The sequence below is a fragment of the Heterocephalus glaber genome, unplaced genomic scaffold, assembly GCF_053883595.1.
Source record: "Heterocephalus glaber isolate CG9 unplaced genomic scaffold, H.glaber_assembly_v1.0 deba00001606, whole genome shotgun sequence".
NCBI classification, from domain to species: Eukaryota; Metazoa; Chordata; class Mammalia; order Rodentia; family Bathyergidae; genus Heterocephalus; species Heterocephalus glaber.
The window spans coordinates 17,487,255-17,513,124 of record NW_028258377.1 but is presented as its reverse complement, the minus strand read 5'-3'; the positions used below and the strand labels follow the sequence as shown (position 1 = coordinate 17,513,124).

At 46.7% G+C, this 25,870-nt stretch overlaps 1 protein-coding gene, 1 long non-coding RNA gene and 1 pseudogene across 6 annotated transcripts in view; 2 read left to right on the top strand and 1 right to left on the bottom strand.

Moving 5' to 3' along the window:
• The window catches only part of LOC147822953 (uncharacterized), a 33,409-nt gene extending 31,388 nt beyond the window's left edge, over positions 1–2,021 (top strand). Inside the window, exon 3 of the long non-coding RNA XR_015444789.1 lies at positions 1,876–2,021. This is a non-coding gene — a long non-coding RNA (uncharacterized LOC147822953). The remainder of the gene's footprint in view (positions 1–1,875) is intronic.
• The window catches only part of Stk10 (serine/threonine kinase 10), a 137,146-nt gene that overhangs the window by 13,117 nt on the left and 98,159 nt on the right, over positions 1–25,870 (bottom strand). For 3 of the 4 annotated variants that reach the window (XM_087194835.1, XM_004836381.3, XM_087194836.1), the window contains 7 exons: positions 22,034–22,126; positions 19,365–19,494; positions 18,178–18,302; positions 16,759–16,947; positions 15,944–16,069; positions 14,058–14,171; positions 4,399–5,744 (listed from right to left, as the gene is read on the bottom strand). In XM_087194835.1, the coding sequence (XP_087050961.1) occupies positions 5,604–5,744; positions 14,058–14,171; positions 15,944–16,069; positions 16,759–16,947; positions 18,178–18,302; positions 19,365–19,494; positions 22,034–22,126 (918 nt within the window). In that variant the 3' untranslated portion in view covers positions 4,399–5,603. Of the gene's footprint in view, positions 1–4,398; positions 5,745–14,057; positions 14,172–15,943; positions 16,070–16,758; positions 16,948–18,177; positions 18,303–19,364; positions 19,495–22,033; positions 22,127–25,870 lie in introns of those variants that run through there. The other variant, XM_004836382.3, reaches the window with a different exon arrangement.
• Positions 1,354–15,317, top strand: LOC101699745 (small nuclear ribonucleoprotein Sm D3 pseudogene; annotated as a pseudogene). The gene is made up of 2 exons (XR_015444788.1): positions 1,354–2,029; positions 10,039–15,317. The product of XR_015444788.1 is annotated as a small nuclear ribonucleoprotein Sm D3 pseudogene (transcript).

Here is a 25,870-nt window from a genome sequence, read left to right as displayed (position 1 = left end):
AGTTCCATCTGGGTCTCTTCTACTCTGCCCATGGTAGACCCTGGGCTCCAATCCTTGTACTTGTAGCCTTGAGAACCTGCCCAAAGCTCAGCTCCACATTTGCTACCCTCCCCTGGATCAGCAAATGATCCCAGGGTGAACTGTAAAAATTACTTCCCTGGCACTCCATCCTTGCTTGAGTTCTGGCCTGGTGATTCTTTGCTATTTTGTAGTTCTCATGTGCCTTCAAGTAGAGGTGTTTAATGGTTTTGCCCAGATTTTCTACTTCAGTGCTAGAACTGGTCTAAACTTTCTAGTCTATCACTGGAAGTGGAAGTTCTCTCAGTTTTGTTCAACTCAGTACAACTGTTAAGTCAGATCTAGTGAACACCTCTGGTACCACAGGGCTGAGACTGTGTCTCTGGGTTATTCAGAGCTAAGCAACCATCATCACTAGCACTGTACCATGCAGACTCTGGGCAATTAGGTGCCAGCTAATAAGTCTTACTCCCTACCCTCCTAGAGCCTGCAAACTTCCCTTTCCTCCCTAAAATCTCAAACCTTTGCAGACCAATATACTCATTCAGTATCATCTCAGTCCTCTAAGCTGGTCTCTTGAATTGATAAGGTCATGATGTCGACTGTCTTTCCCCTGAAATCTACTCCCATCCTTCTTACTGCTTATGAGTAAAGATATCTTACCCAGACAAGCTCGTTGACCCTGACCATCTCTCCAGTCTCATGACCTTTGAATCATTTACCCTAAGTAAATGTTGGAAGCATGTTGTTCTGACACATACTCATTTGTCCTGCAGAACTCAGATCCCCTCCTCTGGGAAGTCCTCCCTGACTCCCCTAGACAGTGTCAGCCCAAACTGCTTTTCCAAGTCTGTTTCACCATTAGAATAGGCATGTTAGTGACACAGTCTCACTCATTTCAGCATCTCCAGCACTGGGTGCTTAAGGGGTGGTAAATGTAGGATGATCTCATTTCCCAAGTTCCACATATCTGCTAATGCACTGCTTTTTTGTTTTCATTTTGTTTTGTTTTTGCCAATCTCTTGAATTCTTGGAATTTCATTTGTCTAGCCCTTAATGCTAGGCCTGGCAGTTGCTTAGTCATTTGCATCCCCCAGGCAGTAATCAACAATGACAGTAAGAGATCACAGGTCCCACTTATGACACTGTGACTGTGTCCGCCCCCTACCGGTCAGAAGCTTTCTTGGGCAGAAAACACAGGGCTAGTCAGTAGTTCTTAACTGATTTTTGTATTCCTCAAAGAATATAACCCTTTCTCAGAAGAATATTTTCAAATGCACAGTAGGAAGCACATGGATTACAAGTGAAACTAGTCGTGATGAAAAACAATTATCAAGATATTGGAAAACTTTGTATTTTTATATGTGACATACATATAACATGATATATATACACGTATCACATTAAATAAGATATGTTGATATAGATCTAATAATCACTAGAAGGGGCCTTTCACATTCCTCATACCCTTGCCATCGTATCTCCTGATTAGTTGCCTGGAAAGAGGGGGGAGGTTGGAGAGGTGAGGAAAGGCTTAAGATCTTTCTTCCTGTCAAGATGTCTATTGGTCTGCTGATTAAAGTCCTGCAGGAAGCTGAGGGCCACACTGTGACATGTGAGACAAACACTGGTATATGGGGGGAAGCAGAGGACAATATGACTGCCAGATGTCCAACATCAGTCACATACGGAGATAGCTGAGTGGCACAGGTGGACCAGGTGTACATTCGTGGCAGCAAGGTCTGCTTTCTGATTTTGCCCGACATGCTGAAAAATCCACCCATGTTAAAGAGTGTGAAAAATAAAAACCAAGACCCAGTGACTGGCTGAGGAAACACTGCTATTGTTTTCTTTCAGTACCAGGAATTGAACTCAGGACCTTGTGCTTGCCAGGCATGTACAGCACTACTGAGCTTCATTCCTGACCCTATGCTGCTATTCTGAAGGCCCAAGTGGCTGCAAGAGGAAGAGGATGTGGAATGGGACAAGGAAACATCTTCCAGAAGTGAAGGTAATTTTCTCTGTTGAGCAGAAGTGTTCCTACATTTTTTTAAGTTGAGTTCGTGGGGCACGGGCACTTGTGTGTCGTCTTAGGTTTTTCTGGTTGTTTTGTTTTTTTGAGAAAATACTATAATTCCATAAATATGATAGTTTGAGATATCTGCAGCCATTGAGATGTGATATGAAGTTATCTGTGACGCCTGCTCCCCATAGAGTTAAAGGTAGTGTTAATACCCCTGGGGCTTGACGGCCACATCCACAAGGAAAGGACATGCTTAATATCATTTCAAGGTCAGAAAAACTAAAGACTAAAACTTTTGCCAAGTACAAAGAAGCCATGGACCCCAGGTTAAGAACCCCTGAATGGTATTTGAGAGGCGTGACAGACAAATTCTTTTAAGTATGGCAGAGATGGCAGGCGGTTAGGGGTTTACGTGACCCTTGAGTAGTTTAATGGGCATTGGGTGAGAGGGGTGGGTGCAGACAGCAGTAGTAGGAGGTCTGTTTGAATTCCACAGATGCCACTTAGTAGTAGCAAGGTTTGGCCTGGCCCTTCCCTTTGCCCGGTTCCTCATCTTTAAGTGGGAATGCAGTGTCTTCCTCCCAGGTTGTTGAAAGGATTCAATCTGATTCACTCTGTTAACACGTGAGAACTCTTAGAGGTTAGTGTGTTTGTTGTTAAATGAGAGGCTATTAAATGCCTGTAGAGAACATGCCCACACACATACGTTTTCTCTCCTTCCGCATCTCCCTCTGTAAAGCAGAACAGAAACCCACAGTCTGACCTGAGAGGATAAACCCTTGCTTGGTGGGCACACATGTAAGTGTAAGCATCCTTTAGGACCAAGGATTTAGCTCAGTGGCACCATGACTGCCTGGAAAGCACAAGATCCTGAGTTTGATCACCAGCACCTCAAATAAATAAATAAATGAACCACCTCAATGCAAACTGCTTGGTTATTTTATTAGAAGCATATTTACATTCTTTCAGTTAACTTTGCAGAGAACATTTTACAAAAGTTTTATGTAAAGTTTGGAAACTACATAAAAATAACTTCTATCCTTCAAAAAGAAAAAATATGTTATATTTCCTCTGCTAAAAATGAACTAAAAATGAGAAACATTTCTGTCTGTCCCCTACATAGAAAATGTTAGCACAGGGCATGAGGAATACCGAGTGGGCCTTCTCAGTGATGGGCACAGCACAGCAGCTCAACTGAGGCTGGGAACCAGGCTGGACCCCATCAAAGAGGCACAGGGCAGGTATCAGGGTTCAGGTGGCACTGAGTAGGAAAGAAAGAACTCTGTGAAGGGCCAGGACAATATGAATGACAAGCCAAATAAGGGCAAGATCAAAGACTTTCACCTGAACCATGAAACTGGCATTTCACCTAATACTCATTCCCACAGCCCTGGCTGCAAAAGGGAATGCTGAAAACAAAGTCCTGACGTGCACCCACATGGCCTTGCCCGGGGCCACTGGATTTGTGTTCTGCAGTTACACTACTGCCAGTTTACTTTTCCTCAGCACCTGTGCCCCAGAGAGAAGAGAAAGAGGCAGTGGTTTAGATTGTCTCATTGGTGTGAGACCTGAAACCATCCCACCTGGGTCAAATGCTGAGGCAGGCAAGCCAAATGCTCGCTAAGCTAAGAAAATCATTGCTTTCTATGGCCCTGAGAGCATCTTCACTGCAGTTTAAGATTTGTGAGCCTCAGTCCAGGGATTTAGCTCAGTGGTTCCACTGTCTGCCTTGCAAGCGCAAGGACCCAAGTTCGATCCCCGGTACCAAAAAAAAAAGATTTGTGAGTCTCCTTTCCTGTTCCATGGCTGCCCCTCCCTTCCCAAGTATCCAGTTATAAACAGTGCTGAGACATCTTCCAGTATACTGCTTTAGAAGCACAAAGTACTGTACTAAACCCTAGCCTGCAGGAGTAGGGGAGGACAAAGTCCTCCTGGGTGTCTCAGCTTTCTGTCACCAGCAAAACAGTACCAGAGTCAGGCTAGGAGGTCGAGCCCAGCCTAGGCAACTTAGTGATAGCTATCTCAGAATCAAAAAGGGCTAGGGATGTAGATCAGTGTGAAGCTCCTGGGTTCAATGCTCACTACCACAAACAAAACAAAATCCAAGGGGGGAAAAAAACCAGTGACCAGACTCTGTAATGCCCATCAGTAGCAGCACTGTAGATTCTTTTAAGTAGATATACACACGCTCACTCTCTATATAATTTTTTTTTCCGGGGCTGGACTCAAACTCATGATCTTCCTGGTTCAGCTTCCTGAGTGCTGGGATGACAGACATGTGCCACTGTATCCAGCTAGAAGGCAAACATTTTTTTACTTTCACAGAACAGTTAGAAATCAAGATGAAAAAACTCTGCTTTGTAAATAAGCCACAAGCAGGCTAGGGCACCTGCTTTTATTGGGTGACACACACACTGCAGCCTGTAGGATCAGTGTCTCAGGAGGCTGGCTGAGAAACCTGAGGGCTCAGGAGTCCACCAGAGGTCAGAACCTTTGCTTTGGCCAGGTTCCCAGGGGCAGAGAGCATTCTGTTCCACAGACCACCCCCATGCCTTTTCTTCTGGGAGAGCCAAGTGACTGGCAAGCTCGGTCTGAAAGAGAAGGGGCACTCCTGGATGGGGCCACAAGGCCGAGGGGAAGGTCCTTGTCGTAGCACCTGCAGACTGCGTGGGCAAGGGTGACCGAGGGCAGGCTGGGCTGTGGAAGTCTTGTGTGGTGAGGAGTTTAGCCCTTGTGTGGGGCCAAAATGAGTCACAGACTGACATACAGCCTGTGCCTTCCCTGGGCCTCTGGTGCCAACACTCAGCATGTTGCCCATCAACTGTTCCACCTAACAGGCAGCTCAGTGCACAGGCAAGCCTCACTGTGCCGGGGGCCAAGCCCTGTGCGGGCACGAGTGCGCGCGCACATGTACCCAGGAAAAGGAACAGGAAATGGCCTGAAATGCAAGAACAGCAGATCAAACACTTGAGGCTCCTTCTCGTCTCCTCCCCCAACATACACACAGCATTGTCTTAAGCAGAAAGCAAACTGGGGGAGCCAGGGGAGTGAGGACATCCCCTGAGCAACTGGCTGCCAGCCTGGTCCTGCTGGGAACTGAAATGGTGGTTAAGGTTCCTGTCTGATACTGCAAGGAATCGCTAAAAACCACCAAGCATCACAATATGGATGAGCCCACAGTGACTCATCAGCAGCACTTTGTGCCTACAGACAGCAAAACTGGCATTTTTGGCAAACAAGAGGGCCCCTGAGGCCACGGCATACCCATTCCTCCTGGGTCCTGGCCCCACTGAGAGCCCAAGTCCAGGTGCAGGTGGACAGGATGCGGGGCTCGAAGAGGACACACATCAGGGGTGGGTGCCACCTGTAACTCTCCACCCTCCATGAGCAAGTGAGGAGTCAGGAGCACCAGGCAGGCGGGGCACAGCTGGGTGGCACAGAGCAAGCAGCTGGATGCAAACTGTCACAGAGCAAGGGGAAGAGGATCCTGAGTCACTTGTTCACAAACGATGGCAAGGCCCCGAGGCCCACCACTCTACCTGCCAGCTCAGGCAAAGGGGTGTTAAGAATTGTCTGCAGAGCTGTAGGGGAAGAACTTGGTGGCCTTGCTCGGCGTGGTGGGGACGGAGCACTCTGCCTCCTCACTCAGCTTGAAGAACATTTCCTGCTCCCGCTTTTTCTGGTTCAAATCCTCTTCCAGAGCCTGGGGAGAGACAGAGCAGATGGTGCTCTGTGGGAGCCCTTGGCCACACACGGGTCTCCCACCTGCAGGACCCCTCCAGTAAGGCCATCTCTCGAGAGCCCCTCCCAGAAGCTATGTCCTACCTCCCCCTTCCTCCACTCAGGAGCAGCCCTGAGCCTCCCAGAGATGACGGTGGGGAACCCCAATGGCGATGGCGGAGGGTAGCAGAGGAAAGTCTCTCTGCAGGGAAACAGCCAGGCTCATGGAGGAGAAGCCGGAGGGAGAAGACAGGGAGAGCTTTAACCATGAGGACAGCAGAGACGTCCAAGCGCCACAGTGGTCTAAACCACTACTGCGAAATCACCAAGGGAGTTTTTTCACGGTACACGTGCCTCTGCTTCACATTCTGAAGGCTGAATTCTAAAGAAGTGAGGTAGGACTGCAGTTCTATGTAGTGTGACTTTCTCCCCCCAGTACTGAGGATTGAACCTAGGGCTACTGCACTGAGCTACATCCCCAGCCCTTTTTAAATTTTGAGACAGGGTCTCTCTAAGTCACTAAGTTGCCAGGGCTGGGCTTGAACTTGCAATTCTCCTGCCTCAGCCTCCCAGAGTGCTCAGATTACAGATGTGCAGCACCATGCCGAGTTTTATTTTGTTTTTTAAAAGGGCGTCTTACTATGTTGCCCAAGATTCCTGGAATTCCTGGCCTCAAGTGATCCTCCTGCCTCAGCCTCCTGAATAGCTGGGAGTAAAGGCATATACCACACACTGAAATCAGAAATTCAGACAGAAATCAGAAAGATTTCTTAAGAGTTCTCCAATTATAAGGATTTAATTCATAAAGGATGCAAAGCGTAATGGAAAGAACATAGGCTTAACACACAGTACTGCCAGAACTCCTAGATTTTCGAACAAAGTTGGAAATTCAGATTTCTAAGTAAAATCACAACTTAAAAAAAAAATGTAAATCATTATTTGCCAAATGTAATAAGCCATTTCAGACCATAGTTTGTGACCTTCACTGTAGGAACACTAATTTTTTTTTTCTTTTTGGTGGCTGAGAATGAACACAGGGCCTTGTTTATGCTAGGCCAATGCTCTACCAACCTACATGCCTTGTCTGGAATATTAATAGCACTACTTTTTGAGCACAGAGTGGTTTAGTAATTTGCCCAACTTCACAGCTGGCGCAGGCTGAACATCCCTCCTCTAAAAATACAAAACCCTAAATGCACCAGAATCTAAAGCCTTTCGAGCACCAGTCTGATGCTCTGAGTAGAAAAATCCACATCTGACCTCATGTAATGGGCCACAGTCAAAAGGCAGGTGTACTGAAGATATGGTATAATATTACCTTTAGACAATGTGTTCAAGGTAGATGTGAAACCAGTGAATTCTGTGATTGGCCCTGGGTACCATCTTTAAGACACCTCATTTCATATATGCAAATTTCCAAACTCTGAAACAGCCCCAAACACTTCTGGTCCCCAAGAATTCCAAATAAGGGTTACTCAACATGTAACAGGAAATGAGGACTTTATCCACACATGCGACTCCAGAGCCTGTGCTCTTCTATAGTACCTCCTTCTCCCACCACAGAGCCTCCTCTGTGTAACCTTCTATGGTCGGAATCAACAAGGTTTTTTCCTGTTATGCCAGATGGTAAACACTTTTGGCTTTGAAGCCCATAAAGACTTCATTGCAACTAATTCAACTAGCACTGAAGGGCAGAATCAACCAGGGATCAAATGTAAATGAAGGAACATGGCTGTGTCCAATAAAACATTTACAAATACGGGGAGAGACCACTTTGGGCCATAGGCAGGAGTGTGCTAACACTTGCTTTAAGGGAAGAAATATTATCTACATTTTGCAGCCCAAAAAGCCAAAGTTCAGAAGGGAAGGGGTTGGAAGTTTTATTCTGTGTCTATGATGACCAAGCAACACTTCATTGGTCCTACCAAGCATTCTGTACTTACTTGAAAGAAAAAACCCTGCAATTTTTTTTTCTTCTCTTTCCTATTTTTCGAGACAGGGTCTTACTGTGTAGTGCAGGCTGGCTTCAAACTCATGGTGATCCTCCTGCCTCAGCTTCTTGAGTGCTGGGGTTATAGGTGTGTGCCACCATACCTGGCAATCTGAACAGTTCTAAAAACACTCCACAATGTCCAATCACTTCCCTTCTATAAAAGTGAGGGAGCTCAAGGCAGCTGACTATTATGCAAGAGTGCAAGAGACCATTTATTCCAGAATGTAAACCATCTCACCCTGGGTCAGTGCTCCAACACCAACCGAGGTAGCTAACAACAAAAGAATTCAACAGAGAATTGTGCAAAGAGGCAGCACCCACAGCCAAAATCCAGTGCCGCTGCCCCAAACACATACTTGCAGTGCCTCCCCTGAGCCCAGGCCCCAGGAGGCAACCTGACATAGAAGGCAGCCGATGGGGAAATGCGATTGTTCATTTTCAAACTCAGGATACACCAAAGGTAGAGGTGACCCAGGTAAGAGAACCAGGTGACATTTGTTTCTCTGATGCCAGAATTATCCTGTCAGCAGGAAAATCATTGATTTGAGTGTCAAGTATCAGAAGTCCCAGCAGGCCATGGTTACGGAAACTGATGAGTGCAGGCCAGCTCACAGGAAGGTCTGGGGCCCTGGCCGGCTTCCAGCCAGAAAGCTCCATTAGCACCGGGAGGAAGTCTCAACCCAAGGACTTCCAAGGCCATTACAAAGATGAGCTGGGCAGCTGCCTCCTGTCCAGACCATGGTGCAGGAAGCAGAACTGAGACACGATAGCTGAATGGGAAATGAGATCAAGGGTGATTAGGGCGATTCTCCTCCGAGAGCGTGTCTTTGGCTGTACCAGGGGCTGGTGACTTTCTGCATGACCCTGTACAATACTGATATCTCTATAAATACCACCAGACCTTGTGACACTTAATCTTTGTTTGTCTGAAGTACTAGGGATTGAATCCAGAGCTTCCACACTGAGCTACATCCCCAACCCCTTATATATACATACATATCACACACACACCCCTTTTTGAAAAAGGTTCTTGCTAAGTTGCCCAGGTGGAACTCCTGTCGCAGCTTCTCAGAGGGCCAGGATTACAGGCATGTGCCACCACACCTGGCTAGTGATGGTTAATCTTACGTGACAACTTGGCAAGGCCATGGTACCTAGCTGTTTGGCCAAACACCAGCCCAGATGTCACTGTGAGGATTCTTTTTAAGGCAGGGGATGTAGCTCAGTGCTGGAGCACTTGTCTGGTAGGCACGAGGCCTAGGTTCCGTCCCAGCACCCCCCAAAAAAGGTATTTTTAAGAGATGATTAATATTTAAACCTTAGCTAGGTACAGTGGCACATGTTGGAAATTCCAGCTACATGGGAACAAGATTATCCTAGGTTCCTTCCTGATCTTTCTGCTTTCACCTTGACCTCCCTCAGCAGCCAGAGGGACCCTTTCAAAACCTGAGTCAGACTGTGGCCTCCTCCGCTAGAACCCTCCAGGCGTGCTCATCTCATACAGAGTAAAAGCCAGACTTTACCCAGGCCACCCCTCACCCTCATCTTTACCTCCTATCACCCCACACTGTCACAACCACTCTGCTCCAGGCTCCAGCCTCAGCAGCCTCCCTGTTCCTCAACCATGGCAGGAACACTCTCGCCTCAAGACCACTGCACTTGCTCTTGCCTCTGCTGAGAATGCTCCCCCGGGAATGTGATGGCTCTCTGCCTCCTGTCCTCCAGAACTTTACTGAGGCATCACTGCCAACCATATGCAGCTGGCCCCCTTTGCCACCCCAGCTCTGGTCCCTTCTCTGCTTCTCTGCCCTTCACTGGCTCAGCTCCATGAGGGGGACTTGTCTGTTTCGATTAGGGTAGGATCTCCAGTGTCTACAACAGTGTGGGGCACAGTGAATGACGAAACAAGGTGGCAGACAATGGCAACACCATGTAGTAAGTACCATGACAGGATGCACACAAAGTCACTGGAGTCCAGAAGAGTCAGCCACCCAGCCTAATAATGGAAGACGATAGAGACTGAAGCTGGCCATGCAAAGGCTGATGGGTATGGAATTCCTAACAAAAGGGAACAGCCTGGGCAGCAGGGAAGGAGGGCAGCACAGACAGCATGGACAGCTATTTGAGTACCAAAATCTGTTCAGAGCACAAGCATGGGCCAAGGTCACAGGTGATGAAACAAGAGTGTTAGTCCACAGATCCCTAGGGAACCCAGGTGAGGGCAGATAGCAAAGTCAGAACTACCTTCCTAAGACAAGGACATAATTTACTTTTTCCACTGTAGAGATTTGAATTGATGGTACAAAAACAACGATAGCTAAAACTTCTGGAGCCCAAGGAGGAATTAAGACAACAGCACCAAACTGGGTAAGTGTTCCTCTCCATAATGTACTCTCATAGTAAAAAAATAAATTTAAAAAGGTATTTCCAGCCAGGTGTGGTGGTGCAGACCTATGATCTCAGCACTTGGGAGGCTGAGGCAGGAGGATCCTCACGAGTTCGACAGCCTGGGCTACATAATGAGTTCAAGGTCAGCCTAAAATACATAGACCCCTTCTCAAAAAAGAAAAAGAAAAAAAAAGATCAGCTGATGAATCAACACAAATGACTCATTTTGAGATCTTGACCTTCAAGGGCATACCTCATTATTGTGCACACCATAATGGGAAATACACATCATGTGGATTTCTGCCGCATGGCAAAGTGTAGTGGCCGCTTAGAGGTGTCCTTGGGCAAGTGTGAGTGATGAGCTGAACTAATTGCTTTATATGGAACATCATTTTTATTTTTAAAACAACTAACTATAGGTATTTGCAAACATTTCCTCAAAAAAGAACAAAATGACCAAATCATCAAGGAAAACAATAATGACAAAATTTGAGTAATCAAGCAAAAATTAGAATCTTGGAAAACCTGTGTCCACTGCACTGAGTTTAAGAGCTTTTCAGCATTTAAGGGTTTTTCTCATGAGATCAGGGGTGATATTAATAGACCCTTTTTGATTTTGGTGGTGGTACTAGGGACTGAACCACAGGGCACTCTACCACTGAGCTACTTCCCCAGGCCTTTTTGATTTTATGTTGAGAAAAGGTCTAAATTGCTCAGGCCAGCCTCAAACTTGTGATCACCTTACCTCAGTTTCCCGAGTAGCTGGGAGTACAAGCATGCGCCACCACACCTGGTGATATGACACTTTCTTTGTGTGTGGTGCTGGGGATTAAACCTGTGGCCTTCACACTGGGCTACATTTTGTTTTTTATTTTAAGCCAAAGTCTCACTAAGTCACTAAATTGCTCAGACTGGGCTCCAACTTGTGACCTTCCTGCTTCAGCCTCCCATAACACTGGGATTATAGGCCTGCACCACCGCATCCAGCTGACATGATACTTTAATATTCTATAATGTAATACATCAATATTTGAAAGATCTGAATTAACTCAGTGGACCAATGGCAAGATAATGGATGAGGGAAGTTCCATCTAAAGTGCAAGACAAAGCAGTGGGCTTTAGCAACAAATGACAAATAGTTCACTGATGTGTGGATGCAGGTTTCATACTACAACTAGCCTTGCAAACACAAGCACTGAGCTGGGGGTGCAGCTCAGTGTTAGAACACTTGCCTAGCATGTGTGTGGCTCCCAGTTCCATTCCTAGCACAGAACGGAGGAGAGGGAGGAGGAGGGAGGAAGGGAGGGACAACCATTTCTGATGTATTATCAAAGAATATAAATAGTTGGGGCCAGGGATTTAGCTCAGTGGCACTGCACCTGCCCCGCAAGCGCAAGGTCCTGAGTTAGATCCCCAATACCAAAAAAAAGAATATACATAGTTATCTGAAAAGGCTATTAAAATACTCCTTCCTTTTCCTAATACATATCTGTGGGAAGCCAGATTTTCTTCATAAACATCAACTGAGATAATATATCACAACAGATCAAATGCCGAAAGAATTAAGAATTCAGAAATTTTCTTTGAAACATTAGATTTGCTTAATGTAAAAGTGTCAATTTTCTCATTAATTTAGTTTGAAAAAGGTAGTCATTTTCCACCAGTATGTTATTTACATAAACATGTAAGGAGTATTTTGTTATGATTTGTAAGGGATTAATAAATATTTTTTAAATTCTCAGCTAAATTTTCTAAAATAGTAACAAATCTCCATCCATGTAACCCAAAACTCTTTGGGGTTCTGAATAACATTTAAAGTGCAGGCAGGTCTTGAAACCAGAAAGCTTGAGACCTACTAGGCTAGAGAGTTCTTGTGGTCTGAATCAGACGTCTGGGGGGAAAGGGGCAGGGGCATCAGAGCAGGTGTCAAATCAGGAGCCCAGGTAGAGGGCAGTCTGGGTAAACGAGGTCAGAAGCAATGAGGCCTAATCAGGAGGAAGGGCAACACTGAGGAGGATGAAAGGAAGGAGCTAAGCAACTGACATGAGACAGCAAGAGGGCAGGCACGGAAGGAGAGAAGAGGATATCACATTCAGTTAGATGCCTGGGCATCCAGGAAAATGGAGGTGAGATTCACCAAAGAGCAAGAACGTAGGAGAGGGGCCGCACACCTCTGGGCATGGTGTCACACGCCTGTAATCCCAGCACTTGGGAGGCTGAGGCAGGAGGATTGCCCCAAGTCTGAGGCTAACTTGGGCTACATAGTGAGTTCAAGGCCAGTGTGAACTACATAATGAGACCCTGTCTCAAAATAACAAAAAGAACATGGGAGAACAGATTTGTGGTGGAGGTGATGGGTTGTGTTTGGGACAGGACAGTGTGGGGCGGATAGAGGAATCCAGGAATGTGGTGGGCTGGAGGGCGGAGAGGGTGGCAGGCAGAGATGGGGGGCATGGCTCGAAGGGTTCAGACAGAGCTGTGAAACGAGTGAGCTCAGACAGGGAGAGGGGCCAGACCACCCAGAAGGCTGAGAACAGGCGTGGGTCAGATGTCCCGGGGTGGTCCAGGAAGCTGCACGGGTCTGGCAGCAGGGAAGCGGCCAGACAGGCCAGGGAGAGTGCTGGATGGTGCCACCTGCCACCCAGAGCGCAGGCCAACCAAGTCCTCCCCACAGGGCAGCTGCCAGGGTTTTGTTATCAACCTTGCCGGAAGCAGCTACAACAGACTGAGAGATGCATATGAGGGGAAGAACTTGGGTGGGGAATATGGGCTGCTGGAGATGCGAGAAAAGACACAATAACGAATGATGCAAGCTCGAACACTCAAAGCCCTGGGTTCAATCCTCAGGATGGAAGGATAGCATGTTTGTGAATGTGGGAGTCTGTCAGGCACAATTCTACGAATGCCCCCAGGGACTCGCCCTGCCACTCTCCCGGCTCATCTGAGTGTAGGTGGAACCCGTGAATATGATCTCACTCTGCAAGGCAGGAGCCATCCCCGCCAGCCTCATCTGCTCAAAGGGCCTTTTAACAGTTTCTTCCCACTGTTAGCAGAAGAGGATGATGGAGAAACTGAAAGCACAGAGAAGGCCTTAAGACAGCCATGCTGTGTGGAGATGGAGGGGCCACACACAAGGAATGTGGGTGGCTCTAGCGCAGACCGGGGGCTTTGGCTGACAACCAGTGGAGATCTGGATTCTGTCAAATCCTGGATGAGCTTGGAAGTGATTCTTCCCAGAGGCGCCAGGTAGGAGTCCAGCCTGGCAGCTCCTTGACTGCCTCCTCATGAGACCCTAAAGGGGGGGGGTGTGTGACACGACAACACACACTTCTGACCTGTTTCACTATCATATCTGTTATGAGATCCTAAGGGGGTGCTGGCTTAAGCTAGTGGCCTGGGTATGTGAGTGTTTTGGCTTTGGTTTTTGTTTGTGTGGCTCTGGGGCCTGAAGATAGAGCACCGCACATGTTAGGCAAGCACTCTCCACTGAGCTTCAGCCCAGCTCAGTGAGTTAAGGCAATTTGTTACAATCTCTCTGGTGCTGGGTTCTGACCTCACAGAGTAACTTCCTCTAAGGGAAAAGCCTCACAGGCGGGGATGCTGGCCCGGCAAGGCAGCTGATTCCCACGCACTGCAGGTCCTCTGTGCCCACAAGGCAGGACCCTTGAGGCTGAGAATGAGCCACACAAAGGCACTGGACCAGACAGCAAAGAGGCTGCCACTGCGGAGGGTGAAGCTGCAGTGTTCTGCTGCCACTGGTGACATGGGTCCTCTTCCTCTCAGGCTGGAGAGCCATTTTAGGGATGCCACAAACAAGGATCCACCAAAATCAGGGAACGTAAGCTGTCCTGGGAAGACACACGTGGCAGAGCTGGAGCAGAGCCCACCACTACACCCCGGGGCCCACGTGGCTACCTTCTTGCGTGGCCGAAGCTTGTCCCGCCACTCCTTCAGGTTCTGGTTATGGCTCTCATCCAGGGCCTTCAGCTTCTGGGTTTCATGCTCTACCAGGAGGTGACACTTTTCATTCTGGAACAAATTCCAGACAGACGGGTGTGAAAATCAGAAGGAAGAGGCACTGGGAACACATATACTATAGCTCCGAGGGCACCACCATTGTGAATGTGGGGGTGTGTGTGGATGTGTGTCAGACTTCTTTTACACAACTCTACACATGCCCCATGAAGTGCCTGGAGGGATATTCCAGAATATTAACGGTAATAGCTATTGTCTGTGTCGTGGCATTTGCAGTAATTTTGTAACTTTCTCTTAGATGCTTTTTCATTATCTGAATTTTTTTTCAGTACTGGGCTTTGAACCCAGGGCCTCAGACATACCGGGCAAGCAGTCTACTACTGAGGTACATCCCAACCTGGCAAGGGACAAGGGTCAGGGTCGTGGTTGAGACTTGCCAAGCTCTACTGTACTCTCTCCAAGATATGTTACCTGCTTTACACATTTTATTAGAATCTTTCATAAGCAGAAGTGGCAAGTCCCTGCGGGAAACTGGTCTTGTCAGAAGGTATCAATGAACCAGGGGAAAAGTACCTTTATCCAGACACCAGCTTCCTATTGGGTTGGGAAAGTAGAACCCTTTGGGGAATTTTTATTTTGAGTTTCAAGCGAAAGGCTTCTGGGAGTTTAGAAATTGGTATAGTTAGGATTAACAGTCATAGCAGCACGGAGGCCTGTAGGCTGCTGCACACGGCATTTCTATGGGCTGTCTTCAGTTAATCCTCACAGTAACCCCATGATGCAAGAATCCAGGGATGTGAGAGGCTTGACTAAAATGCACACAGTGGCAAGCTGGGCACAGTGGTACACACCTGTAATGTCAGCACTCTGGGAGGATGAGGCAGGAAACATGAGCTTGTGCCCAGCCTGGGCAACTTTGTGACTTAGGAAGACCCTGTCTCAAAATAAAAGTTTCTTTTTTTGGTACTGGGGATTAAACTCAGGACCTTGCGCTTGTGAGGCAGGTGGCAGAACCACTGAGCTAAATCCCCTGCCTTCAAAGTAAAATTTTTTAAAAGGCCTAGGATATAGCTCAGTGGGAAGGCCTTGGGTTCAATACCTTGTACTGTACTGGAAAAACAAAACAAAAAAATCACATAGTAAGTGGCCAACAACAGTCTCTCTGCCTGGCAGGCTCTGGTGCCTGTAATGTGTCCTGGATGCCCCTTGCTTCTCTAGAAACTGCCCGATCAGACCAATAGCCTGAGCAATTTCCTGACAGACGGAAGTTGGCCCCATTGCTCAGCCCCGACAATGTCTTGCTTCACCACAAGGGGGCTCCAAGTACCAGCTTCTGAGGCCAGAACCCTCAGGCCTTTGGGAAGCTGGAGGCCAAGATCAGAGTGGTCAGGTACCAGTGAAGAACCTGGGAGCCCTGACCTGCAGATGACCCCGAGGCATGGAGCAAACCTAGGAAGCCTGAAGAGGTCCAGGACTTGCAAAGCAGTCACCAGGAGAGGAATGCCTTTCTACGACAGAGAAACTAGCAGTATGCCAGCTGTGGGACCTGGCCAAATCACTTTGAGCTCCATTACCTTCTTCACAAAGCCACACCCCAGTCCTGCAAGACAGGAATCAACCCTGACCACAACCACTTTAGGGGTGTCAAAAGTATGGCTTGGGACAGTGATTTGTCCAGCGTCACACCGCCTGAGAGCAGTGCGGCAGGATTGGATCCAGTTCACTATGGGCTTGTGTGACAAGGATCCTTTCTTGCTATTCAGGGAGCCTTTGGTCCCTGAGCACTGACTTCCTTGGGGAAACTGAGGCAGTGAAGAAGGGCATACCTGCAGCTGCTGTAGCTCACTCATGTTGCTCTCGCATTGCGCCAGCATGTCCCGCATCTGGTTCTCATGTTTTTGTTGCTGCTGCAGCCGCTCTGACTTCTGCCTCTTCTCCTCCTGCTGGGAGAACTGTACAAGACAGAGCGTGGGTGCCTCAGGGGCCCAGGAGCCCGGCTGCTTGGTTGGGGCACCTACCTTACCTTGCCTCGGGACGCCAGCACAGGGACTGGTCTGGGCACAGCCCCAGTGCCCAGCACGACCTCAGGCTGTACCCTACTGTTTTGTTTCCTTTGTTCTGTTGTGGTGCTGGGGACTGAACACAGGGCCTCCAGCATGCTAGGCAAGTGCTCTACCACTGAGCTGCTGTGCGACCACTGTGAGCTGACACTCAGGCCCTGGCCCAAGACTGGTGGGACCTAACACTGTAACGTGACACGTGCTAGGACGGGGTGCCCAGGAATCACAGGTGCCTGGGCCACATATGTGACATGTAAGTGGGGCCTGATGGGTAGAGGAAGGGGCTGACCAGCAGAGGAAGCTGCAGTGTAAAAGCACGGGTGTGTGAAGGGGATGATGTGTGACAAAGTCCACAGCACAATGCCACACCCCTTCTGTGTTCACCAGGCCTGGATTCACTGTGGGGCTAATGAAGCTTCCAAGCTATGACTCGCACAAGACCTCGTGCACCCGCCGCCCCCCAAGATCTCGTGCTATGTCTTCTATTTTATATTCTCCCAAACTGTACAAGGTTCGGGCCCCTCCAAGCTTGTTTCTCTGCCCGCTCCCTACATGCCCCTGGGCACCAGGCCAGCTCCCACCTGCTTAATCTTCTCACGCTGCTCGGAAGCGCTGCCCCCTCCATTGATGTGCAGGCTCTTCTTGTACATGGCCATGCGCGTCTTGCCCTCGCTCCTCTGAATCTTGGGCAGCCGTGCCTTTTCCTGCTGCTGCCGCACCTTCAGCTGCTCTATCATGCGCTGGTTGTAGCGCTGCATCTGCTCCCGCTCCTGGGGGGACACAGCAGGGCCAAGGTCAGCTGAGCTCTGGATACAGGATGTGGTCAGAGCCTGGGACCCATAAGGCCCAGGATGCTTAGCACAGCCTGGCTTGTGCTGGTTTACTTCTGCCGTTATATAACACTTTGACCTGTAGTATTTCAACTTATGGGCCCAGAAAGCCATGTTGAGTCAGTCAGTATTTTACACCTTCCTAATGCCTTATCAAATACATGACGGGACACCATTATTAGGTAGCATCTCAAAGCAAAATATATGCCAGAAAGGCTGGTTCATAACTGATAGCACTGTAAATTCATATTTTATAAAGCCTTTTTTGTTTTGGCAGTGCTGAGACTCAAACCCAGAGCCTTGCGTATACTAGGCAAGTGCTGTACCACTGAGCTGTGTCCCCAGCCTCTTTAGAAAAAAGCCTTATTATCCCGGCATTGAGGGAGGTAGAAGCAGGAGGATTATAAGATCAAGTCCTGCCTAGGCAACTTAGCAAGACCCTGTCAAAAAAACAAAACAAAAACAGAGCTGGGGCTGTAGCTCAGTGGTAGTGGTGGAGCACCCAGGGTTCAATCCCCAGTACCATACACATGCACACATGCTGTGATAAATCTGAATTCTCTCTTCCTCCTAACACCTGTTTGTATTTCCAAACTGCCCATGGGCAGCGTCTCCTTCAGGGGGCCTCCCATGACTTACACAGCAGGCTGTGCACCCATTCTGAGCTCCCCCAGTCCTATGCTGACTTCCGCACTGCACTTAGATAGGAACTGGGATTCCCCACAGCTGCTGTGTGTGCGTCTCCAGCTGATCTGTCGCTGTCCCCACTATGGGAATGGAACAGACTATTAGCTCAGATGGAGAGGTGCTCTGGCTGCACATACCAGGGGCCCTCACCAGCTGGGGGCCTGGGAAGGTTTCCCAGCACAGGTGGTGTGTAGGGGGAGCCCTCAAAGTATTCTGAGGGAACGCTTGCAACAGAGGACTAAAGAGAAAGTGGAGGGAGGACAAAAAGGAAAGAGGGAAAGAAGTATGAAAGATAGGCAGTGCGGGTGTCAGGGTCAGCAAGGGAGCCTGGTCCTGCCCAACTGCTCCCTCACACTGGTTCCCCTGGTTCCCAGACAATCACCTGGGCCTTCACTGGTACCCAAGAGATCCACCATCATGGTGGCCTCACAGCCAGCCAGGTCCTCAGCAGTGGTCCCCACCTGCACCCCGCCAGAGCCTCACCTTCTCGTGTTTGCGCAGCAGCTCGTGCCGCTGAAGGAAGTACTGGTCTTTGAGCTGCTGCTTCACCAGCTGGTGCCTCTCCTGCAACTGGTGCTCCTCCATCTCCCACAGGGCCGCCTCCCGGTCTGTGGAGGGAGGACATGCCACCGCCTGGTGAGGTGTGAGCAGGCCTGAAGACCAGACAGGTCTTCCCCTCCAGTCCCCTCCCTCAGGCCTCATCATGCTGGAGCTGATCACCAACCTGTGTGTGCTACCTCAGTGGGGCTCGCTGCCCTATCTGAGTCCTAGAAACTTACTTTAAGCCTAAGAGATGCCAGCCCCAGCCTCATGGGGAGAGCAGGGAGCGAGCAGTCTAAGTCTGGAGCCAAAAACCATCCAGACACAGGCTGGAATCCAGATGCAGCTGAGATTTGAGATCATTAAGAAAACCTCTTCAGGCCTCAGCTACCACCTCTGCCAAATGGGCACTGTTACCCCATGGAGGGATGAAGTGTCACTGGGAGGCAGGGGCAAACAGGAAGGGCTCAATGGAGACCCTGAGCAGAGGACCCAGGGCGAAACACACACTATCAGTGAGGAAGAAGGCCCATGGCAGACACTGGGCCCAGTGCCCTGACCTTTGATTCCTCAGTCTCTAAAGTATGAAAAATACATTTCTGTTATTTACAAACCACTTGGTCTATGGTATTTTACAAGAATTCCCGACCAGACTAAAGACACTCAACCAAAGAATAGTAACTCTCCAAGACTCAGTTTCCTGGTTTATAAAAATTGGGATGATAAGAGGACCTGTCTCATAGGGATCAGGTGAGGATTCTATGAGGTCAAGGTATGAAAACTGATGAGCACATGGCCTGGCAGAGCAGCTGCTCCACACGTGACAGCCTTCAGACCGGGCCCTCAGTGCTCTCTCTACCATCCAATGTCCTAGCTCACTTTTATTTAGTTTCCACCTGTGCTACATCTTTTCTCTTCCCCTTGACCCCTGGAATAATGTCAAAGAGTGTGGGTGGTGAGTGGTACCCGTCCATTGTTCCTGACTTCAGTGGGGGTTTGCCTCCAGATTCACCGTGAAGAGTATGTCTGGTCTTCGAGATGGAAAAGCCCCAGTAGATTTTTTCTTCCCTCCCCACTTCCCATTCACAGTGATCCTAGGCCAGGATGGCGCCACCCACTCTGGGCCCCACCTCGAAGGAGCTCTTGCTTCCTGCTAAGGCACTCGCGCTCCTTGTCACAGATCTCCCGCCGGTTTTCTGCAGTGAGCTTCTTCATGGCCAGCTCCAGATCCTCTTTCTGCTTAGCTACAAAGTCCCGGTCCTGTGAGAAGGAAGAGGACAGGACCTTACCCAGAGTTGGCTTGAGAGACTATTACAAGAGAAAGATTTCCATGACCAGAGAAGAAAATTTAGGTTCAAGCCCTAGTACCACAAACAAACAAATGGTTTAAAAATTAAAAGATCTTTCTCTTTCAAAAGTCAATGGGGAAAAAATTAAAAGATCTTAATGTTACAATGTAATCTTCTATTAAATGTGCTTTAATGGCTAAAAATATTTCATGGTATAGAGTGACTCTTATTTCCCCAAGAAATAATCCTGACTGACTCAGGATTTCCAGAAGCAGAAAATTCAAGCTAAAGGATGTTCAAAGTTTTGAGGATCTTGATGTAACTGCCAGATTGGCTTCCTACAGGGCCGTATCATCTGTTCTCTCTTGCTTTCTATCTCTGTTTCTCTGTCTCTCTCTGTAGGGAGGAAAGACTGTCGATCTAACCCTTACCCAGCCCTGTGTTTAAAAAATTACTTTTAGGGCTGGGGATTTAGCTCAATGGTTCCAGTGCCTGCTTTGCAAGTGCAAGGACCCGAGTTCAATCCCTGGTACCAAAAAAAAAATTTAAAAATTACTTTTAAAAATTGATAATAATTGTGGGAATTTATGAAGTACTATACTTATGCCTTGTGTAATGACCAGATCAAGGTAATCAGCATATCCATCATTTCAAACATTTATCATTTCTTGGGGGTAAAACATTCAAAATTCTCCCTTCTAAAAATCAAATAATAACAAATGCTGCCAAGGCTGTGGAGAGAAAGGAACCTTCTTTCATTGCTGGTGGGAATGTGAACTAGTACAACGATTATGGAAATCAGTATGGAGATTCCTCAAACAATTAAAAATAGGCCCAGGGATTTAGCTCAGTGGTGCCGCTGCCTGCCTCACAAGCACAAGGTTTTGAGTTCAATCCCCGGTACAAAAAACAAAATAAAACAAAACAAAACAAAAAAAATAGAAATTCCATTTGATCCAGCTATTCCCCTTCTAGGCATCTTCCCGAAAGAGTTAAAGATATCATATTACAGCGATACATTCATACCAATTTTATAGCAGCACAACTTTTTTTTTTCCCGAGACAGGGTCTTATTATGTTCAGGGTGGCCCTGAACTCACTATGTAGCTCAGGCTGGCCTCAAAGTCACAGTGATCCTCTTGCCTCAGCCCCCCAAATGCAGGGATTACAGGCCAGGCAGCAGAATTCATACTAGCTAAATCCTGGAGGCAGCCTATACGTTCACCAATAGACAAATGGATAAAGAAAATGTGGTAGCTATACATAATGGAATATTACTTGGCTATAAAGTAGGATACCTTTCAGTCATTTGTAGGAAAACAGATGCAACTTGAAAACAATGTGAAGTGAAATAAATCAGACACACAAGATTAAATACTGTATGGATTCGCTCATATGATAAATCCAAAACATAAAGAACAAAATAAATATGGATAAAAGGAAACAGGAAGCTAGATTTTTTTACAAATGGGAAGGGGACCAAGAGAAGCGGGGTCGCGTGGAAAGAATTAAGATGTGCTATGTTCATGTATCAACTACCCACAGTGAAATGTGGGGAGGGGATCTACAGATGGAAGAAGGGAGGGGAAGGGATAAAAAGAATTAAGATATGCTAAGTACTTGTACCTATTCCCTAACACAAATGCAAACATTACATGTGGCAAACGTGGACTACTAATTAAAAAATATTTAAAAATCCTCTCTTCTAGCTATGGTGAAATACACTATTCATTAATATCAACTATAATCACTCACCGTACTGTGCAGTAAAACACAAGAATTGACTTCTCCTATCTCACTGTACCCACTAATCCACTTCACCCCATCTCCTCTTGCTCCCTCTCCTTCATGCTTTCCAGTCAGAGTTAAGGGACAGCTTGTAGGGTGTCCTAGAGAGAACACAAAGCCTGGAGTCATACCAGGCTTGAGGCCTTGGCCCCACTGTCAACTCCAACGTCACCTCTCTGAGTCCTGGGTTCCTCTTCTGCAAATAGGAAAACAATACGAATGAAGCCACAAATGCTTAACCAGCCCATACATGAAGCATTTGTAAAAGTGGACTAGTATTTCCTGCATTTGGGGTCAAGCAAGCAGAATATGCAAAGACACCAGAGTAGGAGAAACACGGTCAGATTTGGAGTTTGTACTGTTTGTACTTGCCAGTGTGAGAGTAGGAATTACACGGGAGCCACAGAGGAAGCAGGGAGGCCACTTCAGGGAAGCAGTGATACTGGATCAGGGATAACAGATCACACACACACACACAGTGCAAGGGCTGGAGGGAAAGGAGTCAGGAATGACAAGGTTTCTACCCTACCAACAGGGAGGAGGGTAATGCTCAAAACACAAGACCAGGCCCAGGTCTGAGAGATCAAGGATCTTTAGATTCCAAACAACACCAAGTAGCAGGTGGCTGTCTGGGTGGGTCAAGGAGATGCAACATACAAACAGCCCTGAACCCTGAACCAAGGCAGGAGGGACAAGGACACAATCCAGGGCTGAGGACTCACAAGAAGCTGCTTTTTCTGCGTGTGCTCCTCCATCTTCTGCTTCATGCTTTCCTTCCGCTGCTGCCGGGGAAGCTTCTCAACCTCACTCTTCACCTGCACCAGAGGCAGCAGAAGGAGAAGTCAGGACCTTTCTCAGACTGGCCAAATCTGCACCAGGACTCCATGGCCGGGGAGATAGAAGGTGAGGCCAGCTCTCTGGGCACTGCTCCCACTCTCTGCTCACTGAGCCCTGCCCCTCAGGTGGCAGCTGCTCACCTACTCCCATCTGCTGTGATCCCATTTTCTAGACTCCTCCACAGTAGACAGGGCTATTTCTGGCTGCTTGGTTTCCATCCCCATTCTGGTACTAGCACCTTAGTTTCCTTTAAGGCAGTTTTTCTCAGTCTTTAACAAAAATTACAATCCCCCAGAAGCCCTTTTAGACAATTTTTTCCCAATCACTCTGACTTGTGAAACAATCTCACAGATATGTGTTGGTATCCAAAATATCTAATACCAATATCTATATCAAAATACCTAACATTATTCTGCTTTCATGGGAGTGTCATCATTCCAGGTGAGAATGTATACTTCAGCGCTCACATGTGCTCACTCATGCTCACACACACTGTCTCTCATGCTCACACATGCACATGCGTGCATGTACACACACACACACACACACAAGTATGTACCTAAATCAAACAATGAATTAAGATGGGATGCGAAAAGTATTCAAATACTTCAAAACAAAGAAAAACAAAAGCCAGAGCGCAGAGGACAAATAATAATTTCATTAAATGTAAATGGCATAAACATTACTATTAAAAGACAAAGATTTCCATATTGGATTTAAAAAAAAAAAGCCCAACAATATGCTGTCAGGTGCAGGTGGGGCCAAGCCCCTCAAGCCCCATCTGCTCTAGGCTGGGCACATGATCTGGGCTTTCTAAGCAGCACAGGCCCAGCATGAGCATGTGACCCTTGCAGGAAAAGTCAGAGTTTCTGGATATTTGCTGGAACAGCTAAGGGAAAGCTGCTATCTAACTTGGGGCTGCTAAACTGGAAGATGTAGCCAAAGGGGGGCACACCCTGTCATCCTCTGGACCAGTCTGCTGAGATAGTATCAAAGCAGCTAAGCAATGCCTTTTTCTTCCTTTCCTACCTTTGCAATAGCTCCAGACCTGTAGAGCAGTACAATAGAAAAGGTAGTTAAAACTGTAAGAAACCTTATGTTTCTAGCCAGAGAACCAGCAAATGGGGACTAAGCAGACCAGAGGATGTGGGATGAATCCCAAAGAGATGAAAGTGAGGGGAAATCCTTAATTCTGTGTGTGAAACCACATAACTCTCAGATTCAGTCCTGAGCTGCACATTAGAGCCAAAGCATGTAGCAAAGGCTTTTGATTTTTTTCCAGTAATAGGGACTGAACCCAGGGGTGCTCTATTCCCTGAGCTATAACCCCAGCTCCTTTTATTTTTTATTTTAGGATAGGGTCTTGCTAAACTGCACAGGCAGCACTCAAACTTGCAATCCTCCTGCCTCAGCCTCCCTCTGTGCTGGATTACAATCATGTGCCATCACTCCCAGCACAGAAGAGGCTTCTGAAAACTAAGATTAGAAACACCACTCCCTCATAGAAGATAGGTTCTGTCTTATCTGAGCCTAATAGGACTGGGTGCCTGCTAAAACAAAAAGAATTTTATATGGCTCTAAGGCTTCTTAATCGAAGCCTTACAATATAAACTCTAAATAGACATTGAAAGAGTTACATGTGTACATTACAATGCCCTAGAGCACCACTGAAACACAAGTGTACACATGCACACATGCACACGCAGATATACGCTTAACCCAAAAATATTCAAATACTCTAAAAAGAGGCAGGAAAGGGGATCAGAGGAACAAAACCCAGAAAAGAGGAACAGAAAATAACTTGATTACATGTAAATGACATAATCACTCTATTAAAAGACAAACATTTACAAATGACATTAAAAAAATCAAAGTTTAACAATAAGCTGTCGACAAGAACCCTATGTAGGGCCAGGAATTTAGCTCAGTGGCACCGTAGCTGCCTCGAAAGCACAAGGTCCTGAGTTTGATCCCCGGTACAAAAAAAAAAAAAAAGAACCCTCTGTAGACAGGCAAGTTAAATTAAAAGGCTGAGAACATATTCTATGTAAATACTAAAGAAAGCAGTAGCTGGACAAGGTAGTGCACACCTGCAGTCCTAGCACGTGGGAGGCAGGGGAATATTGAGTTTGCGGGCAGCCTGAGGTGCACAGCAAGACTATGATTCAAAGTAGACTTCAGAACAAAGACTAACCAAGAATAAAGACACACTGCACAATGACAAAAGGAGAGGTCAGTTTACTGAGAAGATGTGATCATTTTAAATAACAAAATAATTTCAAAAACATGAAACAAACTAATAGAAATAAGAAAGTAGATAAATCCATAATTTAATTTTTTGTTTTTTTGTTTTTTGAGACAGGGTCTCCCTATGTAGTCCAGGCTGGCCTCAAACTCGCAGTGATCCTCCTACCTTGGCCTCTCAAGTGCCGGGATCACAGGTGTGAGCCACCATGCCCAGCTCTAGATAAATCCATAATTATAGCTGAAGACATTAACACTCCTTTTTCCGTAAGTGAAGAGAATGAGTGGATGGAAAACTAGTAAGTCTGCTGAAAACCTGAAAAATTCTCTCAGTCAACTTGATCTGCCTGATGTTTCTAGAGCACTCTACCCAGTGGGCAGAATAGGCACCCTTTTCAAGTACACATGGATCATTCATTAACATGCACCATATTCTGAGCCATAAAACAGATCTTAACAAATTTTTAAAAATTAAAATATTAAAAAATATTATTTGACCATAATGAAATTAAACTAGAAGTAAAAAAACAAAAAGGGAGGACAGTCTGAAATATTTTTAAATTAAACAATGAACTTCTAAATAAGCCATAGATCAAAGAGGAAGTTACAAAGTATATTAAAAAATAATTCAAATTGAATAAAAGTGAAAATACAACACATAAAAATTTATAGAATAAGCTGGGGATGTGGATCAGCCTTACAGTTCTTGCCTAACACGCATGAGGCCCTAGGTTCAATCCTAGTACTAAAAGAAAGAAAAAATAAATAAAAGCAATTTAAACCCAAGTCAAATATAAAAGCAGAAATCATTATCACTGAAAACAGAAAATCAATAGAGAAAATCAATTAAACAAAAAGCTGGTTCTTAGAAAGAGTCGATAAAATTAAACCTTTACTCAGCTCAACAGAGAAGGAAGAGTGCAAAGGGAAGAGGAGGACGGGAAAAAGGAGGAGAGGAGAGGACAACACCACAGATTACCAAAATGGTGCATGAAAAAGAGGACAGCACTACAGATCCTACAGGCATTAAAATGATACTAAGGGGCTGGGGATGTAGACTCAGTGGCACTGTGCCTGCCTAGCAAGTGCAAGGTCCTGAGCTAGATTCCTGGTACTGAAAAAAAAAATCATAAAAATAAAATACTAAAGAAATACTATGAACATTTTTATGCAAATAAGCTCAAATACATAAATGAACAAATTCCTTGAAAGAAACCATCAAAGCTTCCCCAAGAAGAATAGATAACTAAAACCAGACAGACATTACAAGAAAGCCACAGACTAATCTCCTTCTTGAATATAGACACAAACATCTTTTCCAGGGCTGGGGCTGTAGCTCAGCAGAGCATTTTCTTAGTGTGCACGAGGTCCTGGGTTCCATTCCCAGTACTGAGAAAAACAAGTCTTTCCAAAATATCAGCAAATTGAACCTAGCAATATATGAAATGAAAAATAAATAATGGCCAAATGGGTTTTAG